This window comes from Ptychodera flava, chromosome 8 (genome assembly GCF_041260155.1).
Source record: "Ptychodera flava strain L36383 chromosome 8, AS_Pfla_20210202, whole genome shotgun sequence".
Classification (NCBI taxonomy): domain Eukaryota; kingdom Metazoa; phylum Hemichordata; class Enteropneusta; family Ptychoderidae; genus Ptychodera; species Ptychodera flava.
Window position 1 is genome coordinate 31,667,975 of NC_091935.1, and position 26,142 is coordinate 31,694,116.

The 26,142-nt window shown below is 36.6% G+C and overlaps 1 protein-coding gene and 1 long non-coding RNA gene across 3 annotated transcripts; both read right to left on the minus strand.

Moving 5' to 3' along the window:
• Positions 1–956: 956 nt before the first annotated feature.
• Positions 957–24,380, minus strand: LOC139139094 (cytochrome P450 4F12-like). Of its 2 annotated transcripts, none has more exons than XM_070707868.1 (9): positions 23,920–24,380; positions 15,310–15,451; positions 14,327–14,499; positions 13,926–14,047; positions 11,425–11,689; positions 8,239–8,435; positions 7,228–7,361; positions 4,787–4,934; positions 957–2,714 (listed from the first exon to the last, which is right to left on the minus strand). In XM_070707868.1, the coding sequence occupies exons 1-9, from the start codon at positions 24,160–24,162 to the stop codon at positions 2,546–2,548; spliced, it is 1,593 nt and encodes a 530-aa protein (XP_070563969.1). In that variant the 5' UTR covers positions 24,163–24,380; the 3' UTR covers positions 957–2,545. The 2 variants fall into 2 exon arrangements, with proteins under 2 accessions (XP_070563969.1, XP_070563970.1); XM_070707869.1 differs by having other exon boundaries at positions 23,936–24,348.
• LOC139139071 (uncharacterized) lies at positions 18,074–18,897 on the minus strand. The gene is made up of 2 exons (XR_011553720.1): positions 18,768–18,897; positions 18,074–18,284 (listed from the first exon to the last, which is right to left on the minus strand). It is a non-coding gene; the product is annotated as an uncharacterized lncRNA (long non-coding RNA).
• Positions 24,381–26,142: the final 1,762 nt, after the last annotated feature.

Sequence of the window (26,142 nt, forward strand, 5' to 3'; positions counted from 1 at the left end):
AGGGGGGTCTATATTTTTTTGAACACCGGCGACAAGATTTTGCCGCCCCCCCCAGGCCGTAAAAACTGAACGCTCCCTTAGTCACAGGATAGCATAGACTCCTCTGAAGCGAACGCGATTCGCTTTTCATCATCATCACAATCTCAATGAACTATAATTTACAGGAAAATTGCAATTTTCATGATTCATTTATTGAATAAAGTTTCTGTACAGGCCTTTACCTTTGAATGGATTCGTGTTCTCATGGTTGGATAGATCACATTTTTGTTGGGGTAACTCACAGTCCCTTTGAGAACAACGTATGCTGTTTCATTCATGGCCAGGTCATATGTTTATACTGTCATCCTCATGGCCAGTCGATATGATATGATATGTGTACTCGCACATTGGAATGTATACAGAGACCACGTTGCTTGCAGTATATATGAATGTTCACGAATAATGAACTATAACCGAGTACGTATATACACCCGGGGTATGCCCGACGAATCGTGTTAAGTGTGAGTAAACCATTTCAAGGAAACGTTTGGAAAAGATGAACATTTGAATAGGAAAGTGATAGCTGCTCGTGACCTGGTGACCACCCTTGTGCGATTTATAAAGCATTCCCTTCTTTAACGAGTTCCCACCTCCCTCACCTCTCCAATTAGGAAAATTCTTAAATGCCGTTCACCTCATCAGAATAGATCCTTATCAAGGTAATGTTCAATTATTGTGACCGGAATGGACCTGAAAATGCAGGGGTGGGAAGATATTTTAAATCAAATACTGTAAAACTGAAACACATTATTCTCATACCGATTCTTATACTGAGTATTGGTCCAGCATAGAATTTATTTTTTCAACGTCTCAAGCATAATTAGTTGTGTTGACTAATTAATAACAAGATGTGTGTATATGAGAGATAAACGTCCTTGTCATGGGGTGTAAAATAAATAAAGAGTTAAGAGACTAGGTTAGGTTATATAGTCAATTATTTTATTTACTCCGATTAGTGGCTTTTCAATATCAACTATTGTATCTTTTTATGCGTGTTTAAAAATCAACTCATAACAAAAGGTAATACGGGAATGTAAAATATCTTCTAGGTCCAGGGGACACAGGCATCATATTTCGCTATTCCTAATGTAGGTTATCTCTTAAAGTGCTATTATCTGTAACTTTTGATGTATTTTCCAGTACTTTGCCTGTGCCTGTTAAAAAAGTTTCTTGTTCCTCTCCCAGACCCACATTCGCATACCTGGGTCTTCAACTTGTCAACAGCGCGCCCCATACGTGCAGTGTTGGATGTTATCTTTGACATACTATACTGAGTATTGGTCCAGCATAGAATTTATTTTTTCAACGTCAACGACAGCATTGAATTGTGAACAAAATGCATCATACTGGCTAATCTACTGCAAGTACTTTACATTTCAATATACATGACTTGACTTGAGAAACAAACTGTATTCCAAAACTAAGTGTACCACTACACTTCGTTTACATACCCGAACAAAGTATTCATTTTAAATGCATATTTAAATGATATCAAATTATGAGACAATCTTATATCAAACAAATCATATCTGTGTAAATTTTGCAAAACAAAAAGCGTATATTTAGGACAATTAGGTCATAGGTTTTATCAATTCCTAATAAGTATGAAATCATTGAATATCAAATTTTGTGTGCAATGTGAGTTTTTTTTGTATTTAAGTTGTTTTATTGGTAACATTTTCTTTAGTAACAGTAACTTAAATTAAAATGAAGTACAGTGCTTAGTTTTCTACAATTTTGTGTAAAATTGAAATCCATTTTCTGCAATGTCTCTCTAATTTGTCTTTTTCCAGACTTATTTCGTACTCTAGATGGTAGTTGAATTTCACTTGCAACATAAAAGCTGCAAAGTGTGATTTACTCTGTTTCATTTTCATGGCATAGATGTGTCTTTTGGATAACAGTAGCAAGTGATTATGAATGTCAGAGCAACCGTCAACACCAAAGAGCACTTCATTTAAGTTATGTGTCGTGAACAAATTGAGAGATTCCTCGAAAAATGTGTGAAACTCGTTCAAGAAGGTCTCAGTGAATTTACAGGTGTAGAAAAGATGATCTAGTGTCTCGTTGCTGTTTTGGCAGAATGAACAGAGCGGTGATTGGTCCATGCCTCTTCTAGATAGATCGTAGTTTGTGTACAGAATATGATGAAGAAGCAATGTGAGAGTTACTGAAAATTATATTGAAATGAGTGTAGAAAAGAGAGAATCCAGAAATAATGACATTTACCTTGAATTTATATGTTTCCATGATGCATTGTACCTTACAAACTTATTTGTACAGTGAATCGTTGCTTAAGCTTTGTTGAAATCTTTGTGATTCCAACAATTTCATATATGTGCCCAAGTTTACGTTTTAATTTGGTCCACAAAACAACTAGTGCAAATTATATGAATAAAACAAGTCAAACTTAGATTGGTCTGAATGGGTATTCATTATCAAAATCAAATAAGGAACATATATTCACTACATGTATGTAAGTGCCATTTGTGCTGGAATTTCTTGTTCATGGACGTTTCTTCACACACAGGTGCAAACCATCCACAGTTTGTAGAGTTAACCCTAAAGTGGGTTTTACAGGTTTTTGATCATCAAGCGAAAATTCAAAGTGGTGCAGCAGTACGGAGAGAACTATCTTCATTTCGCTCATGGCAAAATTCTGGCCGATGCAGTTCCTGTTGGGAAAACAGCACAAAAATGCACTGTTAAGTGGAAACCTGATTTTCTGAGGCACCTTTGTGTAGTTTGGATCATCAGTTTTTGGTTGTTTAACCAGAGCTCCATATACCTTTCTCGCACGACTTCGACTGTGCTGTGTTACGTTTACTGGTACTTTTTCCTATACTGTAACTGTGTATTATACGACTTTTTTTACTTATGATATTTGGATAACAGATTGGTATGATTGCTATAATACAATCAGTAATGCTGGTAGTAAACTTCAAATACATACATCCTATGCTTTTCATGAGAAATTATTGTTATGCATAAACATGAAAAGCATTGTTGGCCTTTGTTGGCCCTATATGATAGGGTGATGTTTGGTGTCGTCCGTCGTGTGTCATCCGAAGTTTGTCGTGTGTCGTCCATCAACTTTATTACATTACAAGCTTATTCTTCCAATCAGCCAGTTCGATTCCTGTAATATTTGGAGTACAGGTCCCCAGGGATGACCTTAATCAGATTTGTTCAAATTGTGAAGAAATATGCGAAAATTGTATTTTTGAGGCTAATTTTGCTATTTTTGTGCAAAAATCTTCTTCTTATTAACAACTGGTCCAACAGCTTTAATATTTGGTATACATGTCCCTAGGAATGACCTTTAGATTGTTCATATTGTGATGAAATATGCAAATTGAATTTTGAAGGCAAATTTTGTCATTTTCGGTCAAAAAATCTTTTAAAATCTTCTTCAAAACTAGTCGGACAGCTTTGATATTTGAGATATGGGTCCCCAGGGTGGATATACCGTGTTTAAGATGTTAAAATTATGTAGAAAGTTGCAAATCTGTATTTTAAAGGCAATTTTTGTATTATTTGGTAAACTTTTTACCAAATCTTCTTCCGATAGCTTTGATATTTGGTATACTGGTTCATAGAGATGATCAAAATATACACTCAAATTATGGTGAAATCTACAATTTTTTATTTTCGGGGCAATTTTTGCCATTCCTGGTCAAAAAAATTGTTTCTCAAAAACTACTTGTCTGATAGCTTTGATATTTGTTATTCAGGTTCCTAGGGATTATCTTAATGTGATATATTGAAATTATGATGAAATCTGCAATTTTGTATTTTAGGGCAATTTTTGCCATTTTTGGTCCAAAACACTTGTTTCTCAAAACTACTCATCAGATAGGTTTGATATTTGCCAGGCATGTTCTTAGGGATAATCATAATGTGACATTGTTTTTTGCAGCTATTTTTGTCAAATTTATTCAGGCCATCCTGAAATGAGTTATCAAAGATTTCTACCTTCATCAACACATTTGTCACAAAATAGTTATTCCTTACATAACACCGTGGAGTTCTATCGACTGTTAGGCCGCTTGCCATCAAATGAGATAACAGGTTATTCAACAACCTCAAAGGAGCCGTGGGCCTTTCCCTGTAACAGTGATCTATGAAATCATGAAGGGGTAAGCTTTGAAACTTTGATATGGAAACCCCTGGGGTGTGGTTTTACTGAAGAGAAGACTTTCATCGTAACATTGCCTCAGCATTTCCTGCATCTTATCCAACAAGCTATGGGTCATCGGAATGCTTATTTGTTTGACAAATGCCAAACTTAGCCCAGGAATATTTATTCACAAATATCATGATACCCGCACTCAAAATATAATGTTAAATTTTCCATATAATGAATTTGATTTTATCCATATCACTCTTTCCCATTCAATCTTGTGAAAATATTCCCTGTCCCAAAAACTTCCAATGAATCCCACAACTGCCCTGTAGCAACCCCGGGAATAATAAAAAGTAATCATTTTTCACCAAGTTGAATTTTGTAGATTTATTCTGTTTAGTTCATAACATCTGCAAAAATGTTGGTATCTTTGTACATCAACAATGAAGATCCACAGTCACATTATTGAAGGGATCGTTTGATCAGGAACATCGTCTCTCTTGTACATCCATGGTCAAAAGTGAGATATCTTTCACTGAATTCAACCTGGCCATTGAAAATAGAAACGCCATCCAACCATCGGAAAAGAGGGCACTAAAATACCAATCAGCATCAACCTACCTCGGTCCGGCGGAGAACGGCACATAGGCGAAGGGTGACCTTTGCTCTGCGTTCTCTTGACGAAATCTAAACGGATCGTACACTTCTGGGTCTTTCCACACGTGAACGTTTCGATGTAAAGCGTAAATGTTTATCCAGATCGGCATGCCTATTTAAACAGACAGACAAAGCTGTGCTAAATATTTCGTGATACTGACAAAGTGCTACATGCAGGATGACCAAAGTGAATAAAAAGTATGAACAATATCTTGAATACATATGTTTGTATTTTTTCATGCTGAACAGTGTTCATGCTATGTCAAGTATTTTGGCTTTTACACATTATAAATGCTTGTCACCAGAGTTTCATGCACTAAAAGCAATCATCAGACAAACAATCTGTAAAAAGCGTCAGTTTCTTGATATTTAGCGTCCATGAAACTCTAGTTACAGGCATCCTGGACACGTAATGTGTGCAAACGTATTTTTTTCCACTTTTGTAATGCATTTATTTTATTATTTTATTTTATTAAACCTTGTTTAACGAGGGTAGCCTGGTAAGCTTCAGTAAAGATGCTTATCTTCCGCAGGGCCCTCAGATGAACATACAAACTGATACAAAGCAGAACAACATGAAACATGACAAAGCTAGCACAATACAATGCGCAGAAAAAAAGTGGCCAGGAGTGAACCTGCACACAAGAAAAAATAAGTGCACAATCACACTAGACAACCAAAACCATTTGACAAGAAAACTAAAACTCACAAACACAAAATTATTCCCTATAAGCTTTAAGTTAAGCAGTTTTAAAACAGCTCAATGAGTTACTAGATCTTATATTTAAATCGACATTATTCCACTGATTGGCACTATTTACAGTAAACCCTTTCCGATAACAATCCTTATTTGTTTCAGGAACCACTAACAATTTTTGTATCTTAGATCTTGTAACTCTTTTATGATCAATTTCGGTAAAAAGACTTGTCATATATTGCGGTGCAAGATTATTTAAACATTTAAAAACCATACAAACGTTCTTATAAACTATTCTATCTGGTAATGGCATTATATGCATTGTTTTAAATAAATGCTCGGTCGAAGCATTATACCTTGTATCACACATCACTCCGATAGCACGTTTCTGAATCTTATGCAACCCTTTCATAAACGGTGATGCTCCCCATAAATGACAACAGTAATCCAAGTGTGGTAAAATATAGCTATTATAAAAAAAGTTTTCTTATATTCATAGGTAAAAACTGTCTTATTCATTTTAGCAAAGCAATATTACTATTTACTTTTTTTAAAATCTTGTCACAGTGCTGCTTCCATGACAGATTTTCATCGACAAGCGTATCAAGAATCTTTTCACAGTGTACTGCTTGCAATTCCGTTTCACCAAGATTACAGTATAAAGTTTGTTTATTCAAATGTCTACGTTTTTGTTGCGTTGTTACAATAATTGTCTTTGTCTTGTCGCAATTAATGGCCATTCTATTATTCTTACACCAATTATGAACATTCTTTAAGTCAAGATTCAAAGTCGTCTCAATTTCTTGAATACATTTTGCACTGATAGTTATGGTTGAATCATCTGCGTACATGTCAATGCTATTATAAATATAAAGTGGCAAATCATTTATGTAAATGATGAAAAATAAAGGCCCAAGTATACTACCTTGGGGAACGCCAGTCAAAATATGTTGCTTTTTAGGGTAAAACATTCTAAATTGAACCAATCGCATGCGATTTTGCAGGTAAGATTTAAACCACCGAAGAGATGTACCATCGCACCTGTAAATTGATAATTTTTCTAACAATACACGATGATCAACCATGTCAAAAGCCTTCTTAAGATCCAGGAACACTACTCCATTAATATCTCCATTATCCATAGCTTTGAGCCACATGTTGCTAAGTTTAATCAAGGCTATTTCGCACGGATGATGCTCTCTAAATCCTGATTGAGAATTGTTCAATAGCGGCTTGATATGTTTGTACAACTGAATGTGCACATGCTTTTCTATAATTTTGGAGACAATTGGTAGTATCGAAACTGGTCTGTAATTACAAAGGTCTTGTTTTGAACCAGCCTTGAACAAGGGAACAACTCAGGCTACTTTCCATTGATTAGGAAATACCAGATTTTATACTAAGATTGAAAATTTTGCATAGTGAGCGGGCAATGATCGTAGCAGATAATTTAAGCATTTTAGCACTCAGATTGTCTAATCCAGTCGCATTGTTATTGCACAATTCTTTTAGACACCTAGTTACAAATTCTGGTTTCATATATGTTATTTCAAAATTATTTCATATGCATGAAGATTTTGCATAGTGCAGCTGCACTTCTCCAGGAAAGCATGCAAGTGTGGTGTTCTCTCTCTCTCTCTCTCTCTCTCTCTCTCTCTCTCTCTCTCTCTCTCTCTCTCTCTCTCTCTCGTGTGGATATTATACTAACCGATTGGAAACACTCTTCCATCCGGCAACTCCAGTGGTTTTGTTAGTTGTCGACCAATTTCTGGTGCCACTGGTGTTATGCGCAAACTTTCTTTGAGGCACATTGTAAGGTACGAGAAACTGTTCAGGTCCTCCCTTACAGAAAAATAACGAAATCATAAATAGCAAAAACTGAAAGAAGGGACAGGGGAGTAGGTTCAAAGTTATAATCTACGGTATCTAGTCACCTAGCAGAGAAGCAAAGGGAAGCTTAGAATTAATTTTGATGTACATATTTAAGCAAAGGACAATATTGTCAGCTCAGGTTCAGATGTGGAGCAGTATTATCACCCTATTCTGTTACGAAAATATTGTCATTAACCACATTGTCCTTTTCGCCCTATTTTGCAGTGGAAATACTGTCCTTCAGGATATTCTGCACAAAGAACGTTGTCCTTCGCCCAATTTTCGATTAAAATATGTCCTTCGTCCCAGTCTGTAGTGAAAATACGGGCCTTCAAGCCATTTTGTGCAGACAACTCAGTCCATCACCCTACTCTTGAGAAGTTACGTTGTCCTTCACTTAATTCTGGAGTAAAAATATCATTCTAATCCACTCTGTATTCAGAAATACCGTCCTTCGTAGTTCTTCACTGTTCTTCAATATCCTTCTTTTTTGTCATAAACATGGCCGGTTACCTCACCGAAGATCACGTACGACTTTGCAGAAACGATCGGCTGCAGTCTTAATTTGTATAGGACCCACAACGATCTCAATGTGAGATTGTCGATCTCTGATATACCTTTTACCAAAAACAATATTGTATGTACACAATATATATATATATATATATATTATATATATATATATATATATATATATATATATATATATATATATATGTGTAATATGGATTACCCTCTTGAAATAAAGTATAATAATAACAATAAGGGATGTAAAACCATACAGCTCTTCCAAAGATCCACACATATTTTTGAGACAAATATGTAAGCAACAAGTAAATGGACAAACCATTCAACATCAATGCTTCCTTTCTTGAGAAAGAACTCGTCTATCTCTTGCTGGCACTTCTTCTGATGTTCTGGGTGTTTAGCCAGGTTGTATAGACACCATGATATGCCGCTAGCCGTGGTGTCGTGCCCTGCGAACATAAATGTGTCCACTTCATCCTGGATTTCCTCATCCCTCAGACCCTTGCCGTCTTCGTCCTGTCATTCATTGAAATAGTATAAATGAGCTTTCAAGGCAGCGTGAGTCATAGTGAACTTTTTAGCTTACAGTATTGCAAATAACTTACTCGCTTTCAATACTTGGCTTATATGGACACTGCCATCAAGCTATAGAGTTCGTTGATCATTGGTCATTCCCACAGTTACGTACCCATTACCCTATGATATTTCGGGGTTGGAGTGCTCTTCCTGTGTGTTCCTTTTGTGATAAATTTACCAATGTGGTTTTGGTGATCGAGTGAAATGAGAAGTAAGGTAGTTGTCTTGTTTTCCGTAATGTGTACGAGTATTGTGTACTCACAAATCATTAATCAATGTTAATGAGTTCAAGATTCCAAGATAAGTAACTGACCTTTTTAATCTACTAATTCTCTGGTGGTTAATAAGCTCAGAACCCCTGTAAATTGTACATTTTCTGAAAGCCTAGATATAGGGGAACATTTTAGTAACCACAGTCACCGTCACCATTGTTTACATAACTATCTCATGAAAGATAATTTTCATCACCTTTCAAAAATACCGTCAATGGTGCTGTAGCTTCTCTAATGTGAGGCCAGGTCAGATAATTGGTTGTTGGAATGGAGTTGTTGGCAAATAGTTGATGATGTAGCGGCATGAGGTGGATATGGACCCAAAGAACCCAAAAGATGATTAAATATATAAATTGGAAAAAATTCTAAGTAACAGTTTAAACTGCCTAAAAGTAGTTCAATGTGGAAAGAAGTTAAATAATTAAGAAATAAGAAATAACAATCCTGAAATAGTAATGACGCACTTCCCTGTTGACCTGAGTGCATGTGAAATACACAACCTGGCGTCTGTAAATTAAATGTATACCAAGTGAACATTTTAAGTCACTATTAACTGTTTTTAATGCAATTTCTAAAGAGTCCTTTGAAAATGATGAAAAATGCTTATTTGGGGTTTGTGTTTGTAAACGTACCTCATGGCCAATAATTGTCATAGTATAGAAAAAAAATTGAAAGTGATGAAATTATTGTTTTAATAGGCATATTTTCCTTGAAATATATGACCCTGTAAAGAATATATGCTAAAAGTGTTGAAAAGTAATTTCTTTAAAAAAATTAATCTGTGATACAGGATTTTTATTCTTTGAGTTTAACATATTCAAACATTGCAGTTTATTCAATATTGTGCAGAGCAAAATTTATAAAATGACTGAAAAATACAAATTTTGGAAGAATTACAGTCTTTGTGATGTAAAATTATGGGTTGACAGAAAAATAATGGTTAATCTGTTTGAAGTACTACTTTACTATGATTTAAAAAAGAAAAGCTCATGCAGAATAGGTAACATATATTGTAAGCAATGTAGTGTTAATTTTGACTTCACTTCAAATATGCCTTTGCTAGATACAAAATATTTAAGGCGAAATATTAAAATCAGTCATGTTCAGCAAAATCCACACAAGACCATTGATGCATTTATAATTTTATTTGATTTGTTTATGTTATCCTTGTATGACAGTCAGTACAATATGGAACTGGAACACAACACTGTGAATAAGTATGCCGTAAATGGAATGGTGTGACTGCATCCTCATGAAGCAATAGAAACGCCTTTGTCTCTCATCCCTCATTTCCAACCTGCCCCATCCCTGAAAAATAGTTTGGTCTTATATTTATAATATTTAATAATTTCTGTATTTGTTAAATTATGCCCATCTCAAAATCTTTTGATCATAAACATTTTCTTTGTCTTTTCTTTCATTATAACTGTCCAGTCAGTAAAACTGTAAATTCAACAAGCATCAAATGCTTTAGAGGGTCTGCCTCTAGAGCGCGGGCATCATGAATCCTGTTTGTTAGTTATTTTCTCCACATAGACTTGTATTGAACATGGCCGCCGTAGCCGGTGTACGATTTTCCTGTCTCCAATTTTCACTAATTTTCGTTCATATGACTCTGAAACTCCAGGAAACGATTTGGAAGAAAGGGTTATCTTGAAATATTGAGGTATTCGCCGACATTTTACAAAATTAAGTGAGAAAAATTGCTGCAAAAATGCCAACAGGCTTGCACAATGACCGTTTTCAGAGGCATATGCAGATTATGCAACAGGCCCATATCACGGTTAAAGGCAATGAGGGGATATCCAGGTAACACAGTACCAAACACACCTAGCGCACACATAGCGAGCAAACACAAAGTGAGTACCCCTACAACGTCAGCTCAGTAAGTCTGTAATAGATTGCAGTCAACTAAGTAACATTGGAGAAAGGCTTAACACATGGCTAAGTCCATTTTGAATTTTGTCACAGTTCAAAATCGTTCTTCTACACCTCAACCCGAACTGTGAACACCCCACCAGTTTATGATATGACCTATCACAATGCCATGACATCAACGGATCTTGACAGACGGAAGTGGAGTTGACAGGACCATACTGGTTTTTAATTCTAATAGCTTCTCTGTCTATAAATAGACGACAAGCTAAAAATCTGTTTCCCCTATGTTTTGTCTCAATACTTCAAAATATCTGACCCAAACTTGCTGGAAGGCAAGCTTAGTCACAGTGCTCTTCCAAACTGTCTAAGATGTTTTATATCTTACTTAGTTTTTTTTGGAGCACAATTTTAAATAAATCAACTAGGGTTAAATTCACCGCTCTGGAAATTTTCTTGGCATAAAAATTGCTTTAGAAGGTTGAAAAAATTCTGAGACACATTTGGAAGATCCTTAGGACAGCTTGCACTCACAAATTTCAGTCACATATCTCAAAGCATTGTAACAAAACATAGGGAAAACCGATTTTTGAAAGGTTATGCAAATTTCCTGTTACGTGATAGTTATGTGAAGAACGGTGACACTTTGGTAACCAAAATGTTTCCCTGAATCTAGGCTTTCAAAATATATAATTTATGGGGGTTCTGAGCTTATTAACCACTAAAGAATTGTTAAGAGAATCTATCTAAGATGGCATAACAGTATCACGATATGTTCTCACCTTAGCAGAAAGCAGGATGTCTAGAAAGTCCACATATCTTCTGTCGTTGACCTTGCCTGTTGCCCTTTCGACTTCTAGGGCTGCTTTTCTTTCTTTGATAACATTTCGTGAATAGTTGTGCAAGCATTCCAAAGATCGTCGATACTTCCTACCATCGGCCGTGAGGTTGTAGTATATGAAATCGTTGTAATGCAGAATATTAAAAAATCTCTTCAAAATGAGATCTGAAACTTCATACACTGCTGTCACATACGGGTTGAATTCCCTAAATGAGAAAGAACACATTAAAGGGGAATGACTTAAACAGTTGGTAATCTTTTATCTACAGACATTTCTCCTTTCACAAAATACTCAACTCATATAGGCCTAGACATAAACATATGTAACATAGATACTCACACAGATAGATATAGATACACACATTCACGGTCCCTCCACAGGGGAGGAGGGACACTTTCAAGCACGCGCACGCGCGCACATTCATGAATTGTGATTCATCAGTTAATTCTGTGGATGACCATTCCGGGTATTTAAGCACTAGTGTATTTATTCAATACTGGGAATGTGGCATTCATATTGTTCATATTTCTGAGAAGTCATGTCAAACTTGCATCTAACACTTGGACATGACACATCACAAATAAAGCAGCCATGATATTTCCTTGCTTTCGTTGAGTAACAAAGTAACATAAGGCTGCGTTCACAAATAAAGGTGTTATCACAGGACATTTCACACCACATGAACACAAAAAAATTAGTTCTTGTGTAGCTTAGGTCAGTTAACTTTCAAACAATCACCATTATCAGCGAGAAGTGAACTACAGTCGCAGACAAATCGTATTTCAAGGCTAACAGACCATGTTTGAACCACATTACAAATCTCTGTGACTATATCATGTACATAGAATGATCTGGTCTTGAAATCAATGCGCGTATAAATTGGTCAAGTAGTTCATCATGTGACCAAGTCATGTGATAAATGATCAGGGTCACATACAAATGTGAGAAATCTAATATATATATATATATATATATATATATATATATATATATATATATATATATATATATATATATTATATATATAATCAGAGCTTCTGTTAATGCAAAATCCTGTGTATTTCACGCATAATTTTTCTGAAGTACGCAAACTCAATTGACATCTGCGTAATCCGATACCCATTGAAAAAAGAATCCGTAACAAAGACATGAGCACACGAGTTTTCCTCCAATGCGTAGTTTATCCATGACTAAAATTAAATGTTTGCAGACAAAAGATGTTCATGATTTTGAAATATTTTGTTTTACATATTGTCAATCTCGTCGCATTAATTGTTTCCTTCAAAGCTGCACCAATATAAATATAACATGTTCATTGTGAGTTCATCGTTATTTCCAAAAATTGTTCTTTTTTCCATTGCTCCTGATTTGTACTTGTAAACCCTGAAGATATCCGCGTCGAATAGCAACAATTTAAGTGAATGCTAAGCGGAATTAGAAATTAGAATTTATGGCGGTCTGCACGCTTCTTTACGAATATCGTAAACTTTTACCGAATATTGCAATCGGTCATAATTGCAGTCGTGATTCCAATCTCATCTGTCCCGTGTGAAAGTGGGTTCACTATCCAAAAAAGGATCAAAATATCGAAACGTAGTTGTTTTAGGTGAGAAGATGTCATAAATGATCCGAAGGTGATAACTATGGAATGCCGAAGACTTGGCGAATTCGACTTCAGAACAGCGATGATAGAGTTCAGGCAAGAAAGACATCGTCGGAAGTGGTAGACAGAAAAGTAAAGAATTGAATACCGGCGACAGAGAATAGAACAGAACAGTATAAAGATTGCAAAACTCATCAAAGAAAAAATATTGTCACTGCTGATGTTTATTGGACACTTTATTCATTGACTTTTGAGCTAGTTTTCGATATCGCATATACAGCTATTTTATAGGTACTTTATACGCATTACGCAAATAAGGTTTGAAAATCCTAACGGAAGCTATGAATATATATGTCAATGCAGGCAAAGTATAGTGCTCAATGCATTTCTGTAGGGCGGTAATACTGAGAATCTAGGAACTTTAAGTTGTCAGTCTACAGGCTGTTTCATGCGCTAAGCAATCATCAGGAGACTCCTGATGATTGCTTAGCGCATGAAACAGCCTGTAGACTGACAACTTAAAGTTCCTAGATTCTCTCTCTCTCTCTCTCTCTCTCTCTCTCTCTCTCTCTCTCTATATATATATATATATATATAATATGTAAATAATATATATTTACATGTATACATACATATACATACACACGCACGCACACAAACACACTCACTGACACACACACACACACACACACACACACACACACATATATATATATATATATATATATATATATATATATATATATATTATATATATATTCTGTATATTTTGTGAACTCCATACCATAGAGTACACTGTCGATGAGTAACTCAAGTTGAACAAACTGAAAATATTTACGGTTTTGTCTGGCAGTGGCTATCCAAACTGAATATGCACTTCATTAATGAATGTAATGTCAGCAATCTGAGCTGCTGAGATATTTCTATTGAATCTTGATCAGGGAGGTCCGACCATTTCGTCTGAAATAGAATGATGTAAAAATCATCATTTTTGTAAAATTTCATGTAAGATGTGAGCTATTTGGATAAAAACGGTGCAATAACTTTTAGAAAAACCTTAATCCTCTTAATGAATACAAGTCTGTCGATTCGTTTTCGTGATGTGGAGATTGAAAGGCCCATGAGTTTAGTGTATTGTATCAGCTATATCAGTGTGCAGTGTATGCGAGGGGTCCTCTTTTTACCGATAACAGCGGAATATTGTCTTTCCAAAGCAAGGTTTATTATTTGCAAACTTACCACCAGAATGCTAGCACTGTCGATGAATATCTTTGAATACGATTTTAAAATTTGAAAATGGAAGCCTGGTGTTAGTAGTTTGCGGTTTCTCTTCCACTTGGCTCCTTTACTGATCACCAAACCATCGCCGAGCCAGGGCTTAACAAATGCGCATGTCCAAACATCTTTAGGCTCTGTAAAATGTCGTAAGATGAATATGTGTATGTAAAATATGCGTACCCCTGTTTATCTCACTCACCTTGTATGTATGTATGTATGTATGTATGTATGTATGTATGTATGTATGTATGTATGTATGTATGTATGTATGTATGTATGTATGTAGGGATTATATGCAATTGTCAACATTGAAAAAGATAGATTTTCCTATCTTTCACAATGTTGACCAATCCATAAAATCCTTAATTAATCAAAGGATTAGCATAATTAGTTGTGTTGACTAATTAATTACAAGATGTGTATTTGAGAGAGAAACGCCCTTGTAATAGGGTGTAAAATAAATAAAGAGTTAAGAGGCTAAGTTAGGTTATAGAATCATTTATTTTATTTACTCCGTTAGTCAGAGCATGAAGAAAAGGAGAGGAACTGAAAAAAGAAAACAGTGAGAAAAACTCATACAACTGAGCCGCCTGTGACCATAGGGCATCGACTGTACAGAACATCTGGCTAGAACATACAGTTTATTCTTTTATTATTAAATGTGATGTCAATGATAAATCACTCTGGATTTTAATACCAAGCAATTTTTCACATTCTGCATTTTCAAAATCATTGTCTCCAATACGAGCTAAGTACTACCCTTTTTGCCTTATGGCATCTATGCATCAATCTACATGCATGTATGTATGCATAGATATACACATATACGCATATACACGTACGTATTTCATTGATTAACACAGAAATCCCCCTATATGTAATGTTTGACAGTGCTTAGAGTTCTGTGCAATGCTTGTCAACTCCAAGACTTGCCCTTACATTACCTGTGGTCGATGTTATTGCCTTAACAGTGTCGGGATGGGTGCACATGAACCCTCCAGTGAACGGACTATCCCAAACAGGAAATCCATATTTATATTTATTTGTCCAATCAACCATGACATCTAGGTATGTCTTTGGATCTAACTGAAACAGAAGTGAAGGAAAGACGTAAGTGGTGGGTAAACCTTTGTAGGCTATTAATTGAAAGCTTTTTAATTTAACAATAGTATTTACTGAAGTTAATCCATAAAATATTACTCCCATGTCAACTAACATCTTTCTTCTTGTTTTAGGGATATAGAGCAGTTCGTTGCCACTCTTAATTTGGAGGTTCGTTTGCGCAATCGCAGATTGTACGACCTCGTGAACTTTGATACGCGCATGCCTATTCAATCCCGATTACGTCACACAGATTACAGCGGGAATCAACTGTTGAACTGCACGCACTCGGAAATGGACGGTGACCGGCCACAGTGCAGCGTGCAAGTGGTGATAATGCCGGGACCGATCACTTATCGAAGATAAATAGGTTGTTTACACACCAATTTCAAGCTGATTTAGACCTCAAGTTTCGCTTTGCCGTACATTTCCCTCCGTGTTCAAAACTGAGCGCCCATTCATTGGTAAATTCCTGGGGACAATTCGATGGCAATGGCATTTGTATGTACTATAATGATGAAGTTTCGGAATGCGAATTAAGTTGAACTTGAAGGCGACGTGCAAAGTAACTGATTTCACTCCATGCCCAATGTGTCTAGGTCGGTTCTGAATGTGTGACATACACGTGTTTGACTAACAGCAGTGTATCTGTATTAAAACATGTATCTCGAGCATGCTGAAGCTTCAACATATTTACGATGTGGTTTAACTTTATAAGGGACAGTGGAAAGTACGAAGTCAATGTCAACCCCTACCCACGTACTACCCTAGTGTGGGGTATTTTGAAATAATCTTATGAAGTTTGTCAAATGCCTCAACCCCGGGAAAGACAACTTGGAAACCCTAAAATCAACAAGCAAATCGCCATAACCCCCCCCCCCCCCCGCACACACACTGATGGCTGGGGCATTTATAAATTCTGACTCAATTCTGGGTCAATATGAAGTAACTGTCGCATTTGGTTTAGTTTTAGGCAAACCCTGTCTAATTCTAAAATTTGTCCTGTATTGCATATAGTTCTTTATCCAAAATCTGCTCTTCCAAAGTCTTTGAACCATCCATGCATAGTTCGGCGATCATCAATTTCGTTGGCTTTACCAGGCTACCGAATACAATTTGGAAGGGTAACCGATTTTTAAAACAGTCTGAATGCTGGGGGTGTAATTTGAACAGCGCCCTCAGAAAAATAGCCTCGTTTTCATTTCAAAACAAAGGTCGCAGTAGTACGCAGGGGTCACACAAGCATGGGTCGCCTAAACATGCCTATATTCACGCTATACCGCGGACCTGAGTGAATGTTATAGGTAATATGTGTTTTTAGGAATTTGTTTCTGATATAAACAGTTTGTCATGTAAAAATAAACCTACCTTCAAAAGATTGTCGATGTGTATACTGAGTAGTTTCTGTTGCATAACACGATTTGGGTCTGTCTATGAAGGAGAAACGGGGCTAGTAAATGGTCTTCCGGGTCTTGAACACCGATCAAATTTCAGCAGTGTCTTTTTCAGTAACAATTAATTGTGTATACCAATTTTTAACTTCACAGAGCTATTTTACTGGAAATGGTACACTTTTCAATAGACCCTTGGCGAAACTTCGTCTAAAAATTTCACCTATGAATGCCGTTTTCTAGTACTTGTTACAGTGGGCATTATACATTCACCACAGATTAGATGGCCTCTACAAACGAGAATAATTTTATGTTAACTACAACTACAGTTCTTTAGTATATTTTTTTCTCAGAATTTTAGAATTTATAAATTGTTTTATGTATCTTGAAGTCTGTTTCTATATATAGGAAAATGAGAGCAACTTTACACATCGTTTTCTACCTTTCATAGTGATGCGGTATATTGATTCGATCAATGTGGTTTAATGATATGGAGAAACATGGCGAGACACCGGTGAATCGATAGTGCTTTGACCCTGGTCATGTGATCTGGGTCCCGGGAAAGAACCGGTTATGTGTTGGAGCTATTTATCCCACATGTTAATTTGATAGTAGCGATTGTTCATCAACTAGAGATGCTAGTATGGATATGTTGTGGTCTGAACTTTGAGTGGTTTGTTGGTCAGACCGTTCGTGTTTATTTTATCCTCGTGCTTGATTTGTGCCTGAACGAGGATGTCTCTTAAGTTTTTATTCCTTTTGTATGCTATGATAGGTTTTTCTGGAAAAAACTTTGACCAGTGTTTGATCGGCTTCTATTATTTTCCAATTTTTTGTTAGACATTGTTTGATTTGCCTGGTTTTGATGAATGGACTGAAGGTCGTTGTGTAAACCAGTTTTGTTCTCATGTCATATTCCTCTTATCTTTATCGGTGAGGTATCGTCGATGGTTGGTGAGATTAACATCTTTCTTTATACGAGATATATCTTTTTTTTCTAGAATCTTGTTGTTGAAGTTTGCGTGTGAGAAAGTGACCTTTTCAATGAAGTCCATGTCGTTGTTGCATGTGCAAGCATATCGGAGAAGTTCACCTTTAATGAAGCCTTTGAAAGTGCCGCTCGGGTGACACGAATTTCTCAATAAATATTGGAACGTGTCGGTTGGTTTTGTGTTGGTTAAATTAAAAAGAAAATTAATAAGTTCTGAATTCAATATACTGCAAAGACAACAGCTTTATTCTAAATAAACCTGAAGTTTGATCAATACTTAAGCCTCAGAGACTTGACTGCAACAAACTGAGACAAATCAGACACGAAAATTACGTCAAAAAAGTTAAAAGTGAACAACCATGAGGTCACATGCACAAGTTTTTCTATGGGAAGCCCCGGCTGGAAGCTTCGAAGCCATCCTCGGACTGTGATGACCCTGAAAAAAAAAAAAGAGGAAAATAATTAAAAACAACTGTGACACGAATTTTACGTATTACAACCTAAAAGTGTCACTTGATGATAGTTTCCCCCCAAAAAGTAACATTTGACCTAAAAATACGCACATTTGGGAGATTTATTTCACTATGAGCGTATGCGAGTACACAGTGTACGTACGTGTAAACGTACAGTACACTAATGTTGATTTGGCGCCATATTGGATTTTAGCGGCAAAACACAGCGGCGAACTTTGCCGCCCAACATCAAATTCCTGGCATGAACAGACAAAATTCTGCGGTAAAAAGCTAATTTATAGTATAATTCCACGAACTATGCTTGATTTTGGGCCTTAATTTCATGCTACCGTAGTTGGTACAGCAACACAAGTCCGCGCTCGACATATAACATCGTACTATGAAAAATCGCTGAAATCGCAAAATTTACTTTAATTTTTCAAACAGAGCCCCGAAAAGCTACTTACCTTCTCAGAAAATCAAATTGAAGAGATGAAGTTGGTCTCCAATGATAATTATCGGCGAAAAAATGAGGATTTGGGAGTGACTGAAAAACTGTGTTAGCCAGCCAACGGTCACAGTGTAGCCTGAGTTGCTGAGTGCCGTTCGAAAGGAAATGGAATTTGCATATGCAAATTGCACCCCTAGCGTTCAGACTGTAAAAATGTCCCCCAACGTTCCCCGTCAACATAGCTCAATGAAACTGCCATCCTTTGTTCATCTATATTTATCGATTGAATAACTCGAATGACATTGCTCACAAACACATAAGTACGCGAAAATGGGACTTTTTTGAACTGCAGGTGCTTGACCTGTCACTGCCGATACTGAAAACATTGAGGTGACGATCGCACTACGTCAAACAGAAAGCTCGAAAAGTTGGCAAATTACGACCTACAATGCTCTCTTGCTGCCATGATGTTGTAGTGAGGTTAGTCACGAGGTTAACCATGACCGAATTTTTCCGAACTTGGCCTTGCATAGCGTTAAAACAAAGGCCGAAATTAGCCGATATCCCAAACCAAACACAAAGACTTCGAAGTTAGTGACGTAATCGAGTTGAGATCTGGGCATGCGCAGTCGTTCGAAAACGAACCTCCAAATTAAGAGAGGCAACGAACTGTAAAGTAATCCTCTGTACAACAATCCCGCCACACATGGGACTGTACATGTACGAACGTAATGTTCAATGTTATTGCTCGTTCGCCGTCCACAACAAATGCGCAGACGACATTGTCTCTGGCAGAAATTGAAACATAATGTCTCGATCTCATCAGCAAGTTGTACTCCTGCAAGGACTAGCCTATAGGGTAACCTACTCTGTGATTGTGAATAGAAGTCAAAGATTGGGATTTTGATCTTTTTGCATAGTTACAAATTTCTGTTGCACCCATGTAAACGCTGCACTAAAGAGACCGTTGGGTTTTCAATACGGGAAAGGCTAATTCTTCTTGATACCCTCCTTTCGAAATACAAAATAAACAAGTAATTGACAATGACATAGTCCCCCTTGTAATTGGGAATTGGTAACTGAAAGTGACTAAAAATTGACGTTGATATGATGATAAAAAGAAATGCGAGTATCAAAGCCCTGTCTGTGACTGATTCCCATAGCAGATTGGATTGCAAACAAAATGACATTCGTAATATACATAGTATCAAGTTAATAGACCCTTTTCATAAGTCTAGCGCCCTCCTGTGGCCACTGTGAATGTGAAGTCAAAGCGAGGCCACTGGGGAAAAACCTGGGCAGCTGCTGGAGGGTTTCCCCAGTGGCCTCACTTTGACTTCAAATTCACAGTGGCCACAGGAGGGCGCTAGACTTATGGAAAGGGTCTATGGCATAGGGTTATGTCCTTTTACCAAGTTGGACAGAATTAGGTATGTCATGCCCTGGCTTTTGAAATGTCAAAATTCAACTAGTCTGCAAGAAACTAGTGTAGTCATGTTTGACAAAAAATGTCAGAACGCCAGATGTAAACTAAAATGACCCTGTGTTAAGTACAAAGAGACTTCCTATAATTAGCTATTGATACTGCTTAAAATAAATGTCTTTTTTGAGTGGTAAATCTTTGTCTGATCAACATCTGCAGCAAGTGTCATCACATTCAGTGTAGACATTGAGAATATAGATCTCTTAACATTGTTAGGCAATCTTGGCGGCACCCATGCCACGCTAATCAGAAAAAGTCATTAAATTAGTAAATTAGAAATTTATCAACAGAATGTCGCAAATCATTTTTACACTACTGGAAGATCAATATCTGTACTACGTTTTTTCAAATTTGATGCAGGATTTCTAGACATATCACACTAATAAGGAAAGCTCATTAAATTTGAAAATTAGACATTAATTAAAATGATACTAATAATCGTCCTTATGCACAGTTAAAGCAACATGAGCTCAACATCTGTACCAATTTTAAACAAATCTGATGAAGTATTTCTTGATGTATCAGCCTAATTACGAAAATTCATTAAATATGCAAATACGCAATTGACATGATACAACTTAATATCTTTGCTTCGTACTACAACACTTTGAGATAAACATATACTAAGTTTCATCAAATTTGGTGTAGTATTTCTGGACATTGTAACTAATTAGTAAAGTTAATTAAATATGCAAAGTATCAATCAATTTACAATATACGTCTTTGTTCGCTATAACAACACTTTGAGATCAACATCTGTACTAAGTTTCATCAAATTTGCTGAAGTATGTCTTGACATATTTCCTTAATTACAGCAATTCATTCAATATGCAATTTAGAAATTAAATGACATGATCCTGCAAAACGTTTTTGAACACAGTTACTGCTTTGGTATATAAGTATCTATACGAAGTTTCACCAAATTCAAATTCCTCATACACACTACCACTTGTAACCACCCTAGGCTAATCAAGTACCTTCATATCAGTTATTTAACATCCATAAATGCACATATATTGTTCGTTTTATATTTGAAAAAAATAAATTGTTTATAGTTCTCTCATAGACCACCAATGTATTGTGAATCAACATTTCAATGAAATTCCAAAATCAAATTTCTTGCACACACACACATCCACTTGTAACCACCCTAGTCTAATCAGAACTTTGAAATGAATTATCAGACGCCATGAAATACATAGATTTAGCTTGTTTTGTATTGGAAACAAATTATTCATAGTTTCCTCATAGACTACCATGTATAGTGAATCAACATTTCGGTGAAATGTCAAAATCAAATTTCTTGCACAAACTACTTGTAACCACCCTCACCAATTATCTAACATCCATAAATGCACATATATTGTTAGTTTTGCAGTTGAAAAACATTGTTTGTAGTTTTTTCATAGACCAACATGAACAATGAATCAACATTTTCAGTGAAGTTCCAAAATCAATTTTTTGAACACATTAGTTGTAACCACCCTATTCCAATTAAGTACATTTATGTCACTTATCAAACATCTATAAATGCATACCAGTAGCTATTGCTAGTTTTATTGCTGGTGGACAGAATTTTCCAATAGGCTGTCTTTCGCCGAGTATAGCGATGTATTCATTGCTCTGATAAAGTGTGCGTATTCCAAGCTTGAGTGTGGGTGATAGTGAGTGAGTGAGCGTGAGTGCTTCCAAACTCTACAACTTGTGGCGGGGTCGCAGTCAGAAAAATGTAACAACTCAGCCGGTCATTGAACCAGTCTTTATTGAGAGTGGGGATTTGGGCAAGCTGTTATGTTTGTTGCTTCCCCTTGCTTCTCCACTAGGTGACTGGATACCGCATGCTGTGAGTTTGACCCCGATTGAAAATATCGCATATTGTATTGAAAAAGTATTACATAGTATTCTCATAGACTACAATGTATGGTGAATCATCAGTATCAATTAAATCCAAATATAATTTTTTTGTACACACACGAACTTTTTACCTGCCACTGCAAGCAAAGTACATTTACATGAATTATCAAACATATGTAAATGTACAAATATAGATTGTTTTTAAGGGAAAACGTTAATAATTTGACCAATAGAATGATTTGATATTTTAGGATGAAGGATATCAGCCACAGTTTGCCCTCAAATAGTTGCGCAAAAATGATGACCGTCCCAAAAACAATTTGTGAAATTTCATGACCCTTCGAAAATGCTTGTGCAAAAAAAATTGTGACCAATCCTTTTGAGGGGGATTTCAAAACTATAGCAAGTCATAAGGAGAGATAAAGCGAATCTTTTTTTGGATTCTTTTATCCCGCCGTCAAGGTATTTGTGTATGCAGCTTTACTCAAAGAGGGAGGGGGGCATGAAATTTTTGTCATCTTAAAAGGGGGTCATCAATTTTTTGGTGCAATGGGTAGGGGGTTCGCTTATTTTGACTGATCCACCCCCCTGCCATACTAACTGAACGCTCCCTTATATAAACAGTTTATTAGCCACGGCAATACCCGTAATCTATGTGCATTGCTCTAAACCCGCATTTGAGTGGAGAGACTATGTGCGAACCAGCATTTGAGCGGAGAGACTATGTGACACTGCGATTATTTGACGCTACGTTTCGACAGGGTCCCTCAACGGGACCGTGGTTTCGACAACAGGGTTACATCAGTCGCTTAAAATTCATTTTGGTTGGTGAATCGTAAGGAATAGTTGATTGATATATGTCACAGCATCGTACGCAGGGCTAGGAAGCTAAAATATCTACGGTTCGGTCTGGTTGTGTCGGCTCGTGTGATTCGGAGTGACACCGTCCGCTCGCACGTTCGTTAGTTCGACTATTATTTCGGAGAGCATCAAGCTGCCCGGACAAGAGAAACTGGCAAGCGAAGATGAGTGAGCGCACATATGCCTAGCCTAGACTTGGTTCAAGTCGGTGAATTTCTAAAAAAAAAACTTTTGTAATAGTTTCTCTTGTGTCTGTCCTATTTCATATGTGTAATATATTTATATTTCGGAATTTAGCAGGCCAGGTTTTCCTTGTGATTAATTGAACGCGTTACCTTTGAGTCTGCGCAGTAATGAGTTAATTAGTTTCTGCCGGATTCCGGGAGTAACTCAGGGAGTAACTCCTCTGTAAAGCGTTCACCCCACTCGTTGCGTTCACCCCACTCAAACATTCACGAATCACAGACTTGAACCAAGTCTGTGCCTAGCCCAGCGTACGATGCTGTGTGTTTCCGGCGTTATATGGCCTCCCAGTGGGAGGTACAGTGCACGTAAAATGCCAACTGAACTCTCTACACATATAATGTATTAAATTTCTAACCCGTGTCTTTCGCATTCAGTTATTATCGGCAACAGTATTAACGACCGACGATCTTCGAGTCTTCGATCACTATAATAAATAAACACGATTGGAACTAATTTGGGATAATTGAATAGTGAAGTAAGGTCGTTTTCACCTGCAAATGTAGGCTCATCTGCTTTTCTTTTAAAGTTACACACTTGTTTTTATGAGTAATTTGTAATATCGCAACATTCAGCTATAAGGCACCTAACACTTTTGAGAAATTTGAAAAATATGAATATTCAATTATCCCAAATTAGTTCCAATCGTGTTAAAAGCTAAAGCCTTCATATGTTTCCTTGAAACATAAACCTCCCTTCTGATGTATGTAAAAGTGTAGGAACTTACATAATGGTACCCTAACAACCAGTGCTGAGGTTCTCCAGGAAAGCAGCTGAGTGCCTTCTCCAGCCTTCGTCTCGTCGCCATGCTCTTCAGTAAAACAGACACCATCTTGACAAGGACCATGGAAACGGCCAAGGTTAATATTATCTGCATCGCGGTGGTTTCGGTCGTTACAGCGCTAAGGGACGCGAACAGACGCCGCCATGTTTCAGCAACGCCGTTCACGATCGAATGTAGGGTAGCCATTTTGCCTATTACTGACTGTACCGTGTTTACCTTGAATAATATAGTATACACCAGAGAGAATACACAACGCGACTTCGCATATATTTGAAGGATGACGTCATCGGGCAAAGGTTACATCCACACAACGACACAGCATACACAACTTTTCCAATCAGAGAAAGAAGCTGACCCAAGCATACTAGGTAAATCATGATTGGCATAAATCATTGCCAGACACTGACCTATGACCGCGGCAAGGGACGGACGATTAGGAACGGTAGCAGAGACTCCCCATGACTGAAAAGTGACTTCTTTCGTTTAGTGCATGCCATTCATTATCTTATGACCACAATACACAATAGAAGTAGTACTTCTCAGATATGATATTAATCAGTTAGCCAAGTAAAAACCAGATATTAACTGAGAATGCTCAGTTGCAAGTATATATTGCAGTTGTCTGTGAATTAAAACTTTTACCACATGTTTGCAACTTCAGTGAAAGTGTTATGGTCAACATCATTAACAAAGGTCATTAAGTATATAAATACACAGTATCTACAACACACATAGCAAATTTTGTCAACTGTGGTCAAGTTAATCCAGATATATAACTCTAATTGGCAAAGTTCGTTAAATACGCAAATAAGTAATCGGCTGAAGTAAAAATGCTAAGCTTAAATGTCTTTGATAAGATTTTAACTCTAGTATCTTTAATGTTATCAGCAAGTTTTCAACTTAAGTCATATCAATCCAGACATATATCCCTAATTAGAAAAGTTCTTTAATATACAAATTAGTAATCAGCTAAATTAAAAATGCCAAATTACTTTCAATAATGTTTTACCCTAGTATCTTTAATATTCATTGGAGGTTTCGTTCAATATGCAAATACGTGATTAATTGAAGTGAAAATGCTAAATCAAATACAATTGAATTTGTTAATAACTGATATAACTGAATTTAAACCCGAGTGATAAATGTCTGAAACGCCAAAGAAATGATAATAAATAAATGGGAAAATTATTTAGTTTATAGCAATGTTTACTCCTGTTAGGACTTGGGACATTTGATTAGGGTTGGGGAAAAGGCTGATATCGTATTGATAGACTTCCCTGTTGCACTCTATAAAATATCACACCTATCTGACAAAGGACAGCCGCGAAAAGAGCTGAGAGTCATAGACAGTAGAAGCAAAATGCGCCTTGCGGTCATACTTTTGGGCTCTCATATTTTTACAATTGTAGACCGCTTGTAGGGGTCATTTTTCAGTACATATTATTATATTTGTTCCTCAGTGCCAAAATTTGTACAGTAACCACTGATTTTCATTCTTTCTTTGTCGAGAGAATGGTTGAACGTTTCACTTTATAAAACGTGTTTCTGACTATGTGGCAAAATGCCCATCAAGGAACACATAGGGTCACGAATAGTCCGTGCACCCTATTACATTTCGAATGTCATGGGGTATTTTTCTTACAATCGATCATTTTCAATATTTCCAACCTGTTTGTTGCTTGTGTCACAGTGTTGAATTTCTCACATCGAACGTATATTTTCCACCTAGCACCAAGTGACACGAACAGGATTTTATGATGTTGATTTTCTAATTTGGGTCATGTTGTAATATCTCCCCACGTCAGCATTTTACACGTCAGCATCTTTAATTTAAGAAAGTGACGTGATTGTACACATGCACAACGCGTGATGTTTCAACGTTACAATCCAGGTGGCAATAAAACTGCCGACAATGACTTTAAGTTTGCAGAGTCAACATAGCATGAAGAGTCAGCATTTCGTTGTATCACGAGATGGTGTGTCATTACAATGTGTATTACTTTTAGAGTAAAGGTGGATTGCGTAACAGAGTAAACTTAAAATTAATGATAGATGAGAATTGACATTACTCGGGCTGAGTTCCCGTGCTGTAAATAAAGCCATCGAACTCAATTCTACCGGTGTTTTCGTCTTCAGTTACACAAGTATTAAAGGGGGATGGTCGTC

Bases quoted from the DNA above. Each gene is read 5' to 3' on its own strand.
- LOC139139094 (XM_070707868.1), bottom strand. From the start codon at position 24,162: ATGGCTACCCTACATTCGATCGTGAACGGCGTTGCTGAAACATGGCGG. The intron at 11,690-13,925 runs GTAAATATTTTC...TTTCTCATTTAG, and splicing joins AGCCACTGCCAGACAAAACC to GGAATTCAACCCGTATGTGA. The intron at 4,935-7,227 runs GTTAGTATAATA...CTGTTTAAATAG, and splicing joins TGGAAGAGTGTTTCCAATCG to GCATGCCGATCTGGATAAAC.